We start from the raw sequence: 19200 nt of genomic DNA on the forward strand, positions 1-19200 counted from the left end.
GCAAAGAAGCATTATTTTCAAGTATGAAATTTTCCATACAAAATTTGCGATTGTAATCATGTAGCTCTGACTTGTCTCGAGTCCATCAAAATCCGTCTTGATGTGGATATACGAATTGATGCGGCAATGAAGCAAACCAATAATTTAAGCTTCCCAGAGAACCAATCCATACGTATTCGATACTTGGTAAATGGGATACGTGTAATTAGAATATGCTATGGCAGGCAGTGAGTTGAGTGAGTAAACTACAATAAAATCTCATATTACAGATTGTTCTCGTTCAGTTTCTCTGAACCGGCCAATCCGGGATAGACACATGCTCTACTAGCTCGCCTAGAAATGATTGAGGTTCTCTGCTTGGTCCAAAAAGGCTTCAGCTAGTTTTCCACCAAAGACGGCTTTTAAAAGATCAAGCTAAGATAAGGGAAAGCTATGGGAAAAAGCACATATGCAGATGTCCCGCAACTCGACAAGCTCCAACAACGATAGCTTTAAAAGAAAGAAAAGCCAGACTATCATTCATTCTACAGCAACCTCCTATCTTCAGTCAGCAACACATCTGCAAACCGGCCATCAATTCAAGCCTAAGTGCAGACAGTTGTAACAACACAGCCCGTGAAATCAACGAGCTTAATTTCAATGGTAGGACCCCTGAGGCAGTGGTTTTGAGGCTAGCTGCATGTCAAGGACAGAGACTATCTAGGATCCGCATAAAAGAAAATTGTGATTGCAATCTCGTTGCACAGTAAAGCATATTCAGAACATGTATCACTTTTCCAGCTACAAAAATTAGAAAGATATGGAAACAATAATGATAAGAGTCACGTTATGGCATATCAATCCAATGTCTACTTTGAGCCTCAATCAATCATCTGTCAGCCCCACATAAATCAAAAAGAGGCATTAAACCTGTTTCTGTTTAGGTAAGATATATACATTCATCTAGATACAACAGCAATGATGCAATGGACAACTTGCATAACCAAAGTCGGTATTTCTCTAGGAACTCTATGATGTTGCAATCAGTCAGCCAGTCAACCAGCAGCACACCACCCTATAAGATAAGATTATTCACAAGCAAAGCAAATCTGTGATGAATGATTAAGCTAACCATTTTAGAATTCTATTTCTCTTCTCTAAGTTCCGGTGAAGCAATTTTTCAACGTGGAAAGGTCAAAGAAGATATGGTAATCGATAACTCCAGTACAAAAGAGAGGGAAATCAATGAAGCATGAACAAACAATAGTAAACTTGTACCATGTGCAACAAACCCTTTCCTTGATTGACCAAATCATTCAATACTTTTTTACCTTTCCTTTATTTGTCATTGTGCTTTCCATTTTGGCTAATCAATCATGTGAGAAAACTTACCTCCACAACAAATTATTGACATTTTAAGCACTAGTGGAAGAGCCTTCCAGGCATCTACGCTCCATGCCTTAAATATAATAGCTAACACATGTGCCCCTAATGTTGTACACCTGCTAAAATGTCCCATGTAAACTTAGGATTAGCCGATTATGCACTTTGCTTCTGTACGAGTAGCCTTCTGAATATCTGCATGTGACAGTTCTATACTTCTCTTTGTATATGCCCAAGCATTTACATGGGACATATAAAGAGATGATCAACTCCTTCTACTAAAAAGATGGGCAACCAGTAGGAGATATGACAAATGAGCAGCATTACGTTCAAATCAATCCCATCGAAAGGCAAATAAAATACACCAAAACTGTAGAGTCAAACATGTAAATGCAAGAACTCTGGTTGATTCAACCAGAAACCATCCTATGCTTGATCGGAAAAAGAAGGCAAGAACTCCGAGGAAACTGTTTTCATTTGGACTTAGTATCCTTATTCAGAAGCAGAATCTAAGTATTACCATTTGAAAGGTAAACTACAGTACTATGTAACCTCAACATAAAAATGCATTGTACAAATTAAAACAACCACTCAGCACTCAAAAGCAGTTAGCCAATCATACATTAAGAATATGGAAACAGAAAAAGCTAGTAGTTTAATTCAGTCTTTAAATGATAAGCGCATCAATCACGCCAACATTTTCCAAGCATCAATGTCCAGAGATCATGATTCAATCGAGATGTATCAGATTCTTTTAGGCAGGCAAATTACCCCACCCAAAAAGAAAAGGCTCTGAGAGAAGCATCTCCTAGAAATCACACTTCAAAATACTTAACTTTCACGTAAAGCAATTTTCTAAAATAGTGAGTTATCTAGTGAATTCTTACTTTTTCAATTGCTAGCCTCTGAGCATCATAATATGAGAAGTTTATCATGTCTGAAGGAAAAGTTAACAATTTACAATATGACAAAAGCTTAGGGAGACAGAGAGAAAAGGTTACCATCCCTGCTGTTTATACTAGGCCTGCATACTCAGAACATACTTATATCAGACACATCATACTCTAAAAGAGAGATCATTATTGAATGATGCAATTATATATTAACAAAACTTTCTAATAATTTCTTCAGCTGACTTGTTTATAAGAATTCACAAAAACATGGCATCACAGAAACTACATCAGAGCAATGTGATTCCGCTTATGCAAATGGAAAATGCCATAAAAATTGAACAATTAGTAGGCAGGCTAATAAAAAAGAATGGAATATTTCGCAAAAAATAAAAAAAAAGAGCAATCTCTGTCACTTTGTCACGCCTGAACCTGAAACCATGCTGGAGGCATCCAATATTATGAGATCAATAGAAAGTTTATTCTCCAACACTAAACATGGGCTAGCAAGAACAAAGCCTAGCGCTTGAAAAGACAGGCTGAGCAACAGAAGGACTGAAATATTTGGCTTAATTGAACTTGAGATAGAACCTTTACAATTTGGACTTAAAGTTGACTATCACCTGCATTAGCATCCGTGATCGGTCCAATGATAGCCAAATAAGTGATTCTTTGCAAGGCAACGGCACCAAATTGTCTTGAAAAAGAATATTTTACCAAGTTTCTCAGGCCCACAAGTAACTTTTCCATGTCCATGTACACAAATGAGTTGAAATAGGATTACCAGAAAATGTTTCAAGAAAAATATAAAACACTTATTCTTAATCTACCTTGGATGATTTTCACTACCTGTTTGTCCAATTATACCCAAAGGAACAATTCTGTCAAATACTCATCGGTAAAATAGCCAGAGACAATTGTTATATATGTTAATCATATCTGGTATCCACAAATCACCTTGGATTACACAAATGGGATTAAAATTATTGAAAGAACAGGCACAAGTAGGGCGGGACTAGGAAAACAGAAAACTAAATTTCATCTGACACTCCCATCTACATATATCTATCATTACACTCTCCAGACACAAATCTTTTGATGACAAAGTTGTTTACATGATTCATAAAAGAGAGCTACAAAATTCAAACAAAATATAAGAAAATAACTTAAATTTGGCATCTTTCATGATTTTATTAGTTTATTAAATGAAAGAAATGAGGAAATTCAAGTAATCTGTTTAACTAATTGTCAACAACTCAAAAATGGAGAGGTAAGCCTCCACTAAATTGCTGAAATTATGGTATACAGTTTATGTAAAAAATGCAACTACATTGGGCCATAGTGATGAAGCAACTGAAATATAGATCAAATAACTTCCAGCGCAAATATATCCTTTGCAATTATGAAATCATCTTACAGGGACAATTAATCATGTTTAACTAAATCCCAAGTTACCAAAGAACAGAAACAAATTACCATAAAAAATATATATATTTGCCTTGTTAGCCAAAGTATTGGAGAAAGAAATACTAGTACTAGCCAATTGAACTCCTTACAACCAAACCATTCATGTGGCAAATAATATCGATAGCATACACATTTATAACTTGAATTGTGATTTCAAATGTTTCATAAAAAAGCTTTTCTATCAAAAGAAGGTTACAGATTCCATAGGACTAATCAAACTCCAACTCTCTAACCTTAATAAAATGCAGGACCATGATCAGCTTGATTTACATGAAGAATTTGGCAATCAAACTTCATTCAATTAACAAGCCATGTTCTGTTCATAAATAGATTTAGCTTTCCCATATGATCGATAACTAAAATAACTTAAAAACATGACATTGGTAAGAAAAAATGTCAACAAGACACGCTAAAGCTCATTTATAAAGTAGACTGACGAATGTAACCATACCCAGTCTTATGCTTTAATGACAGCAAAAGGAAAATTATTGCACAGACATTTCTCAAGCTTATAATTTGCACATGAAAATAAAATTTTGAAAGCAACACACAATGTGATTATCATAAAATACTTCGTATGATATTGAATTATCAACAACTTTCACATCAAAGATTACAAAGAAAAGAATTCCCATGTCAAAAATAAGTACAATTTTTGCAATAATACTCAATCCGTTACCTTTGAGAACGCTTCCTAAAACCTCAAAAACCGAAAGGCAACAATCCCTTCAAGTACCCCAAGAAACGCCCCAGCCAAAACGTCAAAAAGGAAATGTCTTCCAAGCAAAACCCTCGAACTAGCAGTCATTATAGCCCAAACCCATATACCTAATAAAACAAAATGGGTTTCGAATTTAATCCACCGTCGAATAAAATCCGAAACAAGTCCCACGTCGTTTTGAAGAATAAGGTGGAAGAGAGTGGCTAAAAAAAGAACACGTGAAGCGTGGCCACTTGGGAAAGAGAAGTTGTCGGCGTGAACAGCGGGGGACATGTTGGGGTTGTAATGAGGACGGGCACGGCGGAAGGTTAGTTTGATGAGGCCGATCAAAGCGAGGTCCAGGAGGAGGCCGAGGATGAGAGGGATGGATAGAGAGGAAAGCGAGGGGGAGGCAAGATAGATAGAGAGGGAAACAGGGAAGGAAAAGCGGAAATCGGCGGAGTATTCGAGAAGGAGGAGGAGGAAAGTAGGGAGGATGGGTTTGAAGAGTGTGTGGAGGAAGAGGGAGACGGTGGCGTCTAGGGTTATTATGGGGTGGAGGAATGGTCGGGATGATGGCGTGGTTGTTTTCGGCGAGCCCATTGGTTGCGGCGGTGGCGGATAGCGGGTTAGGCAGTCGGGCGGTGGAGGGTCAACTCAGAAACAACAGTTTACAGTTTAGAGAATGTTTGAGTTGATTACTTGGTTGGCTCTGATTGGATGAGTGAGTAAATCCTAGTACAACGGTGGCGTTTAGTAATGTGGGCCACATTAGGCCTACTAATGTCTAGTTTAGGGCTTGTGAGCCACTTAGAGTTACCCATACACACTCATGAGAAATGAGAATCTTATTTTCATGGGCCTAAACCAATTACATTAAACTTTCATTGGACCCATTTTACTAGCCCACTGAGATCCTAAGACCATGGTTGGGTTGGATTCCAGCTTGTATGCCTCGAAAAGGATAAAAAGTAATGTTGATTAAATTAAGATTACTTTTTTTTTATAGACAGGTGGCGGAGTTTTTAAATTCTACAAATAATATTAAAAGATTGATAAATATTATTTTTTAATTATTTTTAATATATTCTAAAGAGGTAGAATGTTAATCTTCTTGATAAAATATTAAAAACCAGTAAAGAAAATAAAATTTCATAATATAAAAGATATTTCAAATATTATAAATTTTAAATTTGATCTTTAAAGTTTGGGATTGAAATTTTTGCAAGTCCAATTGAAATTAATGAGGTAAAAAAAAGACTAAAGCTTGGATGGTATCCTGATGTGGAGCTTAAAATTTTTCTTTGTAAAAAGGAGAAACAAAAATAATAGACAGATGATGAGCAGGGTTTGATTCTTGAATCGGTTCCTGTCAATCATTGTTCATTAGCTGACCTTTGGGAGACATGAGTTCTTTCCTGAAAATGTGGCATCTGATGAGCTCCAAATACAGTAGATTAGCCCTTTGTGTTTTTGGCAAATTTCAAATACCAAAAACATAGAGGATAAACGATATAAGGACCAAATTGATCAAAAATTGTGTTAGAATTATACTTTACTTTTTGGAAACGATAGTGAAAGCCATGACGAAGGATAAATGCTAGATCAAATCAAAGAGAATTGAGCACGAAATGGTTGTCTTGTAAGGCCAATATCAATTAGAAAAAATCCAACTTAAGAGTAGGGTCACATCTATTTAGCTAGTAAATGTCAAGAACAAGGACCATAGGGATAAGACCAACGATCTTCACCATCTTATTCCCACAATATATCACCTGATTTTATCAAAGTTTCGGTCTTTGTCCCTTTCTTTATGGCCCAAACCCTGCAACATCCATCTTTCATCCATATTTTGTTTCCCCTTCAGTTCTATAACTTTCTTTCTCCCTCTGTATCGAACTAAAGTTGATAAATTTAGCATGGGAAATGTTAAAGAGCGTCTATTGACACTTGTTCATATGATATTTATAAAAAGATTTAATGTTAGTCTAGAATCAACCAAACAATATTTGCCACATTTATGATTTAAGTAGCAATTTATGTGAATGGGTTTTGACCCACGTTTCTGATTCATTGATGTCTAAACGTTAGCAGAAAGCTGAGGGAAATCAATAGACGAATATGTTAATGAGTTCTTCAACTCCAAAGGCTGAAGGGTGATTTTGAAGGCCATAAGCTTTACATATTGATGGCGTGCGAAACGATGTTATGATCAGAAGGTTTGAGTAAGAATTATGAAAAGAAAGCATTTAGTGGGTAAAGGTTGGGAAAATATATGCATTTATGACACTTGAATTCCTTGTCCTTGAATGCATCGATGATTCCATGTCTCGAAGTTGGTCAAATTGTGTCAATCCACCCCACTTAATTTCAGGTTTCTGGTCTCATTCGAACGTCGGTTTTCAATCAAAACATGTATTATTATCATTAAAAAAATTAATTAATGACCCTATATTTCAAGTTCTTTCAAGTTTCAATTCATATAATTTTTTTATTTCCTTTTCCGTAAAAAAAAAAATGGTTGGAGCTTATTTCATTTTAAAATTAAAACATATTAAAGATTTCAAAATTTTATATTAAATTTACAAATCATTTAGCGAGCTCTTGCTGGCCAAAACAAAATAATAATAATAATAATAATATAAGCTCTTAATTTTAGGCATTGAGGATGAAGCTCCGAGGGAAATAGGTTTAAAAGGCATTTGCATACATAGCAAAAGAAAAAAGAGTGTTTGAAATGAAGCACGCCATGATCTAAACGCAGTTCCCGGTGCTTGAAAAAGATAATTGTGCAGGCGTGGAGGTAAAGGCTGGCAAAACTCCATTCACAGCCCCAACCCCAACCCCTCCCAACCTTACCATGCACTTCTTTTTATTAACCTCATAATCAACCTAATTACTCCAAATGCATTCAAATTTTCTTGCTATTTGCTTCTATTTTCCATAATGTACGTTATCTGCATCAATATTCAATCATGAATTCTCTCTAAATTTATTGAATTTTTAACCAATAATTAATAGTTTAGGATTAAACAATCTGCAAATCTCAAAGCTGTCCCCTCCCTTCATAACTAAGAGCCATTATCCCAAGGACAGCACCAAACTTTGTGAATAGCGAGAGACTCAATACCAAGAAAAATGTGGTAAAGGAGAAAAAGGGCTGTCGTTTTGTAAGTTTAAATTTCAGTGCTTTTCCAAGATGCTTTATCCCTGCCAGTTTCCATTCTCTTTCTATTCCTACCTGTCTTCTTTATCTTCAAAGTTCAGACTCCTATGAAAGATTCCAACCCCATTATCCCTCCCTCCCAAAATTCCTTTTAAAGTATTATCATGGGATTTCAAAGAAATAATTCAGGGTTTGGTATGTAATTCCTGAAATGCCATAAACTATTGTGGTTGCCAATTGGCAATTTGGCATAGTCCAAAGTGGAATCATGGGAAATTTTGATAAAAATACGACGGTGGAAGATTTCTTATTCTTATACTATAAATTAAAGGGCATGATGGGGATGCAAGACCCTACTTATTAGCTTCCACTTAATAATTCTTTTGTTTTAAAAAAAACTCAGTCAGAGACAATCTTCCACATGTATTATTTTGTCCCATTTTGTGGCATACCATACCTTTCTTTAAGGAATGAATTTGTCAATTTTATCAGATATCTCAAAATAATAATAATAATAATAATCCAACAGTATATAAATTAAACTTCTCTTTGACACCACACCAAGGTTAATAATTGTGTCATATGAAGTGGGAATCATAGATATATATTATTAAGGGACAAAATTGGTTTGCTGTAGGATATCTAAACCAATATAAATTATATTCTATAGTATTATCAAAATGAATGTTTTTTGAAATGTTAATTAAGAAAAAAAAATTTTATATAACGATAGTTTACAATTCATGCAATATACATTTGTCATAAAAAATCGTAGTAAAGGAACCCAGTAGGTTAGAAGTCATGTATAGTTGGGACAGAGATTTTCTTCAAGGCCACCCCCATTTTTCACTGTGTGAAACTTAAAGTCAGGTCAGAATAAAAGTGAAATGCAAGGTCCACTGGCTTTCAGATCCATTGAAACCTCAAGCTCACTTACAACACTGTATAAACAAAGTTAACTAATGTTTCTTTGATTTGAAGGAGCAACTTGAGTCAAGAAAGCCTTTTGAAAGTTGGATGGCAGAAAAGAAGGAAGCAATTAGGCCTTCAAATAGAAAATGACTTGAGAACTGAACTGGTGCCCAAGCTCTTTCTCTAACTATCATATATTATTTTTCAAACATGAGAATCATTTGTAAATTCACCATGGAAACTTGACAGGAACATCCAATGCATCATGAATTTTAGTTACCTACCGTGACCCTGAAGAAAAGTGTGGATATATAAATTAAACATCTACCATAATTGGGATTAATTTAACACATTCTCTTTTACGTACAATCCTTCTCAACAAAAAACTGTTTTTGATAAAAGAAAAACCCTTAATATTTAATCCTTCTAATTAAATAAACTTTATTTCAGTAGTCATTGAAAATCAGTTGGAATAGACAGCATACTTCTGCATATTTTTCATTCACTACCCCTTTATGATAGAGAATTAAGGTAGAGGTAGCTAGTAAGCTTTAAATGTCAAAGCATTTTTTTTTTTTGTTTTTTATACAAAGTTTTAGAAATTTCATTGGTTTTCGTGCTTAAAAAAAGGGAGTGGATACCTGCATTGAATATACTTAAACTGCAAAATCATCCCTTCTAATTAATTTTAAAACCATTCTACAATTAAAAACAAAAACTTACAAAAAAAACTATTTTTTTAATTTATAATCTAAAAATAAGAAAAAAATTACAAAGGTTTAAATTTCATATCCCAACACCTTAACTAATAGTACCAGTGAAATATTTTCCATAAAATCCTAGATCCCAACTTTACCAAGAAAAGGAAAAAAAAGAAAAGAAAGGAGGACATCAAATTTCTATTGTCATTTTGCTTTCTCATTAATGAATCTTTGTTTTTCCACGACACTTCCTATGACAGAATCCATGTGGGTAATAACCTTTGTCTCTGTAGTTTCACAAGGTCATTTTCGTCATTCCGCATTACACCATCCACGACGCAACTCCTGATTTAATATCCCGCCATCTCCCTTCCTTTACCTTTGTTTTTCTCTCACCCTAACCCACGAACACACAAAAAAAAAAGCAAAAAAATGAAAGCTGCCAACAAAACAAAACTGAAAACATAAGTTTTAGAAAGAGAAAGAAAAAAAAGACAAAAAGAGAGTTATAGTGTTTAGATTCTTTGGCTAATCCGAGTATGGCAAGCGGGTGGGTCAAATCCTTGCAATGCAAATCGAGAGCATTCGAAGATGTTTATCACCCCAATCCGAAGCATTTGATATCTGGTTCCAGTTGTAGACGAAGTTCCCAGAGTATCAAAGACGTCATTGAAACGACCAACAAAAAGCCCAACAAATCCAAGCCGAAACCCAACCCTAAACTGCTTCCGAGGTCCAGCAGCAAACCCGAACCGGATTTGAATAACCCTCCGCCTCAACCTCGCCGGAGTAATTCTACCCCTGCGCGTCCCGTTCGGAACCCTGATCTTGTCCTGCCAGCATTGACCGAGCTGCCCGAGGGTCACCCTTCGAGGAATGTCGTGGAGATTATTTTTCATACGAGTTGGAGTCCCAAGGTTTTCACGGGTCGGATTGAGATGATTTTTAAAGTTCAAAATGGACCGAGGACAGTGACGCGGTTCGAAGAGTATCGAGAGATGGTCAAGACTCGCTCCGGCTCGGGTTCGGGTGGTACCGCTTCAGCTGACGAGGAAAATGCGAGGTGCGTCGCGGACGGGAACGAGGTCATGCGGTTCCATTGTTTGGGTCCCACTTCGGGGAACTGCGGGATGAACGATACGTGGCTATTTTCCGGCGGTAAAGGTGCGGCGATTTGCACGTATTCCGGGAGTGGCGGGGCCCACGAGAGCGCGGGAGGTGCAAGGGGGAGGAGGGCAATGTTAGTTTGCCGTGTTATCGCTGGTCGAGTCTCGAAGCGGGTGGGGTTCGGGTACGAGTCGTTGCTGGATGGTCGAGCTGGATATGACTCAGTGAGTGGGGACAACGGCGAGTTGCTCGTGTTTGATCCACGTGCGGTGTTGCCTTGCTTTCTTATTATCTACAAATTGTAAAAATAGTGGAAAAAAACCTCTTTTTTTTTTATTTTCCTTTTATATGTTTCTTTAATATTTTTTATGAGGTCATCGTCTTTGTTGCATTTATCAACACAATTTTGTTTCTTTCTTTTTGGGGTTCAATTTTTTTTTTTTTTGGGGTTTCTTTTTGATAATTTTCCGGTGATTATTATTAGTAAAAAAAAAATTGGGTTGTTAAATGCTAATTGATCAAGTTACCTAACTGTTTCTTTTGTACTTGAATTGTTGCTAACTCATCAATTAACACAATTTACCGTTTGGCGTTTGCATTTGTCCTTTGCTCTTTATTGCTGTGAAATTGGATTCTTTGAATTAGTGCTGTTTACTGTTTAAATCATTTTGTCATTTGGTGGGATTTTCAAAATTGTTGACCTTAATAATGAAGAAAATTGATTTATATCAAATAGGTGATAATTATGGTGGTTGTGGAAGTTTCGAATAGAATTTTCAAGTTTGGTTCAAGCCATTGCTAGGCCAACAGGTACTCACCAATTGTTTCTGGTGTTGATGTGTTTTTGTTCATCAAGAATTACAGGGTTGTAGATTGAGAAACGAAGTATAATACTAGTAATAATGTTTTGGGGGACCAAAAAGAACGTACAATGATGATTTAGGACCCAAGAATTGATGGTAATCTGCAATTGGATACTAATTATTCTCATTGGGAAAAAGTGGGTCGTTAGTTCATGATTTTGTTAAGAAAAGAGAAGGGAGAAACAATGCTCGGGCTTTTCAGGGTTATGGTTCCAAATTCAAAGATGTTCTAACTTTTTTGTTTTGCTTGTCTCCATCAATAGTTCTTGATTAAAACCTGAATTTGATGTGTACTTTAAAGCATATATGAATAAATTTTTCCTGGTTTTTGTTGTTAATCTGAAACTAGTTTAGTTTTATCTTTTTGTCTCATTCTAAAACCCAGAAGTATGTCAAAGAATAGTCGACCCTGAATGGTGGTATTATCAGAAATGGAAGAAACAAAAATTAACTGCAATTCCCACCAACTTTTGTTCTTTATATATTTACTTCCCTTGGGGAGAAAATGAAAGGTTAACAGGTGGCATACAGTCACATCTTTGATGGGCACTTAAGAGCCTCGTGCCCCATTGTCCTCCTCTTTGCCATCGGTGATCTAATTCAAGAAGTGGGATGAGCGAGTAAACAGATAGGAAAGACATTGTTTCTGAAATTTCTTGTTGAATACCGCAATCAATGAATTATAAAAACACATGCCATAAGAAAGTGATATTCAACACTTTCTCCATAATGACTCTGAACCACAGCCATTTCCTCTGTTTAATCACCGTGTGTTTGCCACCATTTCCTCTGGTAGAAGGAAAGCGTCATTATATCAACGGTTAAGTGAAAGTAACCAGTATTTGAATCCTAGCGCAGACGAGAAATCTAAGAATGTCCTTGTATTGGATAGATCCAGCATTGTTTTTGGCATCCAATGCGGGGTTTCGTCCATTGCATTTATTTTTGTACTAGCCACTTTTATGATGGATTTCAGTGCAGCTGCAAGAACAGCTATTGTTATGAGAGTAGTGGGGGAATTTCAGGCCGCCAATGGGGCAGCTTTGATTGTGGAAAGGGTCTCTATCAAAGGCCCTTCTTCTTTTTGCCCTTGCAATGCCCCCCAATGATTTTCTTGTTCAGAAAACAAAGCAGATCATCACAACGCAACACACCCCTCTTCAGCCCTCTCTAATAAGGGCAAGGTTCAATTTCTATCAACAAACTACAGACAAACAAGAGCTAAAACCAGTAAGGAAAACTGTGAAGCCAAAACAAAAGGTAATAATCCCATACAAGAAAACAAAATATTGGGATCCCTCTATTCTGACTTCCTAATATGATCAATACTTCTGCTTGTGCTTGGAGGCAGCCTAAAACCTAGGTTTGGGAGCATAGCAGCTAAGCAAATCATTAAGAATGACTAATGCTGACCAAACTCCATCAAAATTGAATCAAAAAAAAAAAAAAATTCCTCGGAACGAGTTTTCTTTTATGACTTTGTTATAGGGAGCTCAAGCTTAAATAGATGAGAAATTGTGACAAGGACACGAGTGAAGACAAGATACTTGAGCATCTATCATCTATCATGACAAACAATATATTCTCACAAGAAGGGCAGAATGGTTTTATATAATTCATTTCTTAAATAATAAAAAATGAGAAAAATCCTACAAGCATTTTTCGAATCAAGCCCTTTGCATGAATTCATTGATTCTGTGCCTGCTAGTTGAAACAACAGTCTCAATCACCAAGGTTTATCAAAATTCAGTAATGATGAAGAGAGTTCAGGTAAAAACAGAAGCAGATTCCAGAAGAAAAGTAGCTATCCATGGCACTCTAATGTACATCTCATTATGCTAGCACCGATTCAGGCAAACTGTATCATCAGCAAGGATCAATGGGACTCCACGAGTACATATAATGGCTTGCCATTCAAGCATTCACGACCCTACAAAATTCACCAAATTTAAATGTATAAATAAAATAATTCACCAATTGAGGCCCAAAACTAAATAGGCAACTAAAGAGACACAAATATAGATATATCCCGCCCAAGCATATACGGATTAGTCCAATGCGTTATTATGTCAATCAAGAAGCTCAGCACTTATCATAATAATCACTATCACTTTAGTCTCACTCGGATATGAACATCATTTTGACATTTTGCTCCTTGGCAAAGTAGATAACAAGTCTGAATAAAAGACAGGATCCAAATATATAAGCCATGATTTAAGCAGTAATTCAACTCTTCCGCAACTAAGGTTCTGGGTATCCCCTGCTATTCAAAGGCTACATTGCTAACTGATTCCATGCCTTCTGAGTTCTAACAATACTAATGTTAATATTTGCACATTCACAGGTTCATTGTGCCATCTGTAACATCACTTTAGAGGCACTGTAAAGTCATTTAGAACCCTTGGAAGCCAATAACAATCGAGAAGTTAGGAAAGACGGTTGAACATTCAAAATCTGTAGTTCCACTCTGGAAAATTCTTTCTATTTCTGATCTTCCATCGATTGTTAAATTTATGCATGTGTCACGCTTTACAGAGTTCATGCACTAGTGTGGTTTTGTGTGTGCACTATTTGTGTTTGCATGGATGAAGCTATGAACAGGAGTACAGGAAGTAGCTAGGATTGGCGGCAAAACACATACCTTTAAATCGGGTAACTCAATAACACAAGCACATTCAACTACTTCTGCTCCAACCCGTTCTGAAAATTTACATTTATAGTGAATGATAGTAATCAGGAAGAGAAAAATGCCATCTTCAATACAAGAATAACCAATGTCAGAAAAAAAAAAGTAAAAAACCAGAATCCAGACCCATGCAATAGATAGATCAGAAATCAGTTATCAGATTTCTTACCATGGACATCAAAATTAGTTTAATTTGCCAACAAAATACTACTGGATGTACAAAGATAACACAAAATAATCACAACTCAGATTTAAGGGAAAGAAAAGCACCACAACCATATTTAGTATCTTAAAGGTTGAGGTTGTCACTACCTCAAATGCAATATCTTTTGTTAATAAATATGTTGAATCCACATTTACCACTATATCTGGCAGATATTACATTAAGAACTTTAACAAACAGGTGAATGTGGTATGCATATACATACCCACTGTACTGGTTATGCTTACCAGCCTGACAGATATGATCATCTTAATCACATAAAACAAAAGACTAGCAATAAATGTCACCTAACTTGCTAGTTTCTTTTGGCCAAGACACCTCTCTTAATTACTAAAATCACTACGCTGACAAACTAAAATTTCTTGTGACATGCATCCTACCAAATGTGATATATGTTAAGATAATTCTTCAGGCTGCAATTCTTGTAAATGATCTCCATTTAGCTATTGCAAAAAGTATTCATCTTTTAAATAGATAATAACTTCCTGTTTTTTCTTAAGAGTTCATTAGAGTACCCAGTAATTTCATAGCAGCACAGAGGGTGCCTCCAGTTGCTATCAGGTCATCAACAACCAAAGCCCGCTCGCCAGGTTCAACAGCTCCAACATGCATCTCAAGACAATCCCTTCCATATTCCAGAACATACTCTTCTGAAATAACTTTACCTGACATCATTGCAAAATTGGGGTGCATTTTTATCACAGAGCATGAACTCTCTATATAACAATAAAATAGATAGAGCAGATCACGCAGCATTAACAGGAGTCTTGGTTACATTACATATATAATATTAAATCGAGTTATAAAATTTTCTTTGTATAACTGCACACTGGGAAAATACTGAAGAATGAAGAATATACCAGGCAACTTCTTTGGTTTTCTTAAAGGAACAAACTTTGCTCCAATTTCCAATGCAATGGGAGGACCAAAAATAAAACCCCGAGCTTCTATACCTGAGATACAATCTTTCTTATTATGATCTATAAATTCAATATACAACAAAATACACAACGGAAAAGGAAAAGTGAATGCACATAACAAAAAAAATCCAGTAGCGGATGACTAGAGATGATATCAAAGCAATAGATAACTACTAATGTCTGCACCTGATTAAAAGAATATGTAAGCAGCCATACCCTGCCACTCCAAGAAAAAATTCCAAATGACAGAAGTAACATATTTTAGGTCCATTTAAGTAGCACGCAAAGCTCAAGCACTGATCCAAAATTATCCCCCCTTCCCCCTCTGCTCCATGTGAAAAATAAAAAAAGAAGTGAGCGTATGCATTATGACCAAAGGTTTGTTTGTCCTCCTCAACCTCTAATCAAATCTAACACATTTACAACCCAAAGGACAAGCCATCCAGTAGACTACTAGAAGTCTTTCATCAACTAAAAAATAAATAAAGCAGATGACATGGCAATACAGCTCGGGTAGATGTAAAGTGCCAACTGATAAAAAAAAGAAGCACAAACAGGGTCAACACCCATTTGACAGACTTTGTTGCTGAGTTTCAGTCCATGCATGTGCCTGTAAATCTAGGAATACACAGGACCAGCAAATAAAACCTCTCTAACAGAGACTACTTAATGCTTAACCAATTTTTTGTCATGAACACAGGAATTATATTAGTCAGACAACACTTTATTGCAAAGCTTTTCAGGCATAGACTCCAAATTTGACTTAAAATGACAGCATCTTGAGTCAAATGAGAAGGGGCTTGAATTCCAAGACAATTAAGTACAACATACTCCGTTGTTCTTGTATGACAATAAAATCAAAACCCTAGGAATGTGACCTAACCAACTGGATAATATTAAGCAGAATGGTGATAAGAAATTATCCTTATCTCTGAGGGAGATGCCAAAACTTTCCATGTGAGACCACCAAAAAATCCATAAATAATCCATTAACACAAGAAGACAACCTAAGCCCGCATTAGCATACAAAGAGACAGATTCCAATGCACGCACAATAAGACAAATCACATAAATAATAAACGCCTAAACAAATCTTCTCATTTAAAATAAAAACAATGAACAAGGCGCCCCTATCAATGATGAGATCATTAAACCTTTTTAACTACCTACAAGTTACTCGGAGTGACAGATGGTGTTTTTGGAGTTTTGCCAAGGCATGAGCAAAACACAGCACATTATCATTTCATTCAGCAATATAGACACTAATCAATCGAAACAAACAGTTGAGACATAAATGCTACAGAACTAGAATTTGCTTCAACTACCCTATATGAGTTTTGATATCCATCAATCTCTCCTGCGTCTCATTCAACAATTCCACAAACTTCGTGCAAATACATCAGCAAATGGGGATAACTAATGAAAGGGAAAATGGAGAAAAAACCTTTTAAGCAACTTCATTTCGTAACTTAAGGGGTCCAACCTCGGGGATTGATTATATATAAGAAAAACAACAAATGCATCTAGTCATCCAAATCCAACAGTAACAGAGCAGATATCCACATTGTGGTTCTATACTTAAGCTTAAAAATAACGAAAAAAAAGGGGAGGTGAGAAAGCTCCAATCACAATTGACATAGTCCGGGTCCACCTCAAGCAAGGTGGGCATCCATCACCAACCACCATCAAGCCAAATCGGATCCAAGCACATGCCCACAACAAGAATGTGTAGCGAGAGAGAACAAATGAGAGCCGCTCAAAGGGGAAAAGAAAGAAGTTCAAGAGAGAGAGAGGAGGCAATAAATGGTATACCACACTAGCAAAGGGTTACAGTCAAACAAGATATGAAATCTAAAGAAAAAAAAAAAAAAAGTCACTTCCATTCCATAGTCCGTGAAAGGGTATTCAAAAAGACAACCAGAAACTTATGCAACTTGAAGAGGTATATCCCTTTTACTCCTGTTTCCACAGTAGCTACTTTCTCGTAAGCATGGACCCCACCCCCTTGATGCAAATCAAAGAGTGATTAAAAAAAGGTTCTTAAAAAGCTTTGAATCAAATCTTTAGCACATCAAGAGCCTTCATATTAACAAAATATAATTGATTTCAAATTTTTTTTAAAAAGGTATTTTTTCTGTTTCTGTATCTTCCTTCAGTTTCTTTTTACCTGCAACAACTGAAATGTTCTTCCCTTTGTATCTCTCAACGAACAAGTCCACTGTGTCCTTGAATGCTTTAGGATCCAGCAACAGAGTAGTTATGTCTTGAAACCTTATACCTTCCATTTCCACCAATAACAAAACAAATTTACAATCTTACATAAACAACCGAACATAACAATTAAATCGTTTAACTTTCTTTCAAAATGACAAATAACCAAATAAGAATTAGGTAGAAAAGTCATATCAAGAGCAATGAAAACAGAGTTCAGTCTTTATATTTGTTTCTATTATTCTAAGTACTGGAAAAATCTGGGTTCCAAACCTTTTATCCATTTTCCCACATTTTTATAGCAACCATAGAGAGTAAACCCCCAATGAAAACAGAGTTCATGACGTAACACAAAGAGACGCAAGAAACCTTTTTTATTTTTCAAAACAAAAAAGAATACAAGATGAAAGAAGAAAGGGAGGAACCTGGTTTTGGGAAATTTGGGACAACACGAATCTTGGATTGGATGCCATCGATACGGGGATCTTTGTCTCTGTAAGCCGACATTGTCTATTGTTTTTTTATGTAATCTATCTATTTATCTTATTTCTCTCTCTTTATACCATGTAAGCAAGGAGGAAAGAAACAACAGCAACAGAGAAGCAAAACAAAGCGGCCAAGACTTCCCTTTTGTCTTGTCTTCCTCACTCCCTTCTTTCTTGCTTTGATATTTCTGACCTCAAACACAAACACAAATACAGAACCCTTAAACGAAGAAAACAAAAGTGGGTATTTATAAGAAAAGGAGATTTAATTGTTGACAAGGAGAAACAGAGCAAGGAAGGGCCTCTACGCACAAGGGAATAAAGAGAGAGAGAGAGAGGGGGAAATCTTTGCGTTGATATAAGCGAGACAGAACGAGTGATGGTGTAAAAAAAAAGCGTTAAAAATAAAAAGTGGAATCACGAGGCACCCCTTCTCTTTTTCCCCTTCCTTATTTGCAGGGCTTTTTTTTTTTTTCCACTTCTTTTTCTCTGACTGATCTCTCTCTTTTTATTATATGTAAAAAAAATGCCTCTCCTTGTTTCTTTGCGTCGTTTGCTCGGTTTCAAGTGTTAAGTTGTAGGTCGCCGGAGGGGTGCCCGTTGTTTGTGTTTCGCGCGCTTCTCAAGAGGGTTACCTGACGTTTATCTCTCTTAAGTCCTAGCCCCAATCCTTTCTATATTATATACCTTAATTTTGGTTTTTGGCTAATTAATATCCTTTGTCCTTGTCATCTAATGTTAATTATTCACCATTAGATAGAGATTTTTTATAATTATAAAATTTTTATTCTTTAATAAGAGAATATGGTATTAGTTTTTTCAATAAGATTGAGGTATTCTTAGATTTTATTTGAATATAATTATTTTCTTGAACAATTTTCAAAGTATTTTTTATATAATTTGATACATTCATGATTTTATTATTATGTGTTTTTTGTACGAGTCAAATTTTAATTGATAAAAAAAATAAAAATCTTCCCTTACCTACCAATTAGACTAATTCTTGTAAGTGTAAGACAATAGTTTGCTACACCATAACGTCAAAGATTTTGTAATTGAAATATGGTAATGAAAATTTTTTTAGCAATGAGATCCTCTTTACCAAAAAAAAAAAAAAGAATGAAATCCCAGTTATAGGGGAAAGAAATTTATGGATAAATATGGACTATAATATACGGAGTAAAACTCTCCCTCCTTTTATCCCATGGCCTTAGACACCATAACCATAGAAAGTGAGGTAAAATCTTAATTTATAACTATTCTGCAAATCTAAGATTACTCAAACGTATTGATGTTCAAAAAGCTACAAAAATCAATGAAATTCAAGAAAAGTTAGGACAAAGAAAGAGACTGATAACCACCTATGAATCTTGAAGATGCATAAAATTTCTTGACCCGAAGAAAAAAATTTGAAGACTTAGAAAACTTTTGGGCACTTGTAATTTGTCATGCATTATACGCTAAATCTTTTTTTTGACATATAGTTTGTTTAAGTGGTCCAGTTCAG

At 35.7% G+C, this 19200-nt stretch overlaps 3 protein-coding genes across 4 annotated transcripts; 1 reads left to right on the plus strand and 2 right to left on the minus strand.

Moving 5' to 3' along the window:
* Positions 1 to 5143, minus strand: LOC111291168 (putative lipid phosphate phosphatase beta). Its single transcript, XM_022882789.2, has 2 exons — positions 4399 to 5143; positions 1 to 675 (listed from the first exon to the last, which is right to left on the minus strand). The coding sequence occupies exon 1, from the start codon at positions 5020 to 5022 to the stop codon at positions 4414 to 4416; it is 609 nt and encodes a 202-aa protein (XP_022738524.1). The 5' UTR covers positions 5023 to 5143; the 3' UTR covers positions 1 to 675; positions 4399 to 4413.
* Positions 5144 to 9332: 4189 nt separating this feature from the next.
* Positions 9333 to 10722, plus strand: LOC111290052 (uncharacterized). The gene has a single exon (XM_022881451.2). It carries the CDS (start codon positions 9738 to 9740, stop codon positions 10608 to 10610), a length of 873 nt encoding a protein of 290 aa, XP_022737186.1. The 5' UTR covers positions 9333 to 9737; the 3' UTR covers positions 10611 to 10722.
* Positions 10723 to 12748: 2026 nt separating this feature from the next.
* On the minus strand, positions 12749 to 18399 carry LOC111290575 (adenine phosphoribosyltransferase 4-like). Of its 2 annotated transcripts, XM_022881927.2 has the most exons (7): positions 18006 to 18355; positions 17634 to 17881; positions 17165 to 17275; positions 14938 to 15030; positions 14593 to 14742; positions 13810 to 13868; positions 12749 to 13098 (listed from the first exon to the last, which is right to left on the minus strand). In XM_022881927.2, exons 2-7 carry the CDS (start codon positions 17713 to 17715, stop codon positions 13045 to 13047), a joined length of 549 nt encoding a protein of 182 aa, XP_022737662.1. In that variant the 5' UTR covers positions 17716 to 17881; positions 18006 to 18355; the 3' UTR covers positions 12749 to 13044. The 2 variants fall into 2 exon arrangements, with proteins under 2 accessions (XP_022737662.1, XP_022737661.1); XM_022881926.2 differs by having other exon boundaries at positions 17634 to 18399.
* Positions 18400 to 19200: the final 801 nt, after the last annotated feature.

Source organism: Durio zibethinus, chromosome 11 (genome assembly GCF_047325235.1).
Source record: "Durio zibethinus cultivar Kanyao isolate XHJ-2024 chromosome 11, ASM4732523v1, whole genome shotgun sequence".
Classification (NCBI taxonomy): Eukaryota; Viridiplantae; Streptophyta; class Magnoliopsida; order Malvales; family Malvaceae; genus Durio; species Durio zibethinus.

Coding starts and splice junctions, on each gene's coding strand:
- LOC111290575 (XM_022881926.2), bottom strand. CDS start 17,715: ATGTCGGCTTACAGAGACAAAGATCCCCGTATCGATGGCATCCAATCC. Junction 17,276..17,633: donor CCCAAATTTCCCAAAACCAG/GTTCCTCCCTTT, acceptor TGGAAATGGAAG/GTATAAGGTTTCAAGACATA. Junction 15,031..17,164: donor GAACATTTCAGTTGTTGCAG/GTAAAAAGAAAC, acceptor ATTGTATCTCAG/GTATAGAAGCTCGGGGTTTT.
- LOC111290052 (XM_022881451.2), top strand. CDS start 9,738: ATGGCAAGCGGGTGGGTCAAATCCTTGCAATGCAAATCGAGAGCATTC.
- LOC111291168 (XM_022882789.2), bottom strand. CDS start 5,022: ATGGGCTCGCCGAAAACAACCACGCCATCATCCCGACCATTCCTCCAC.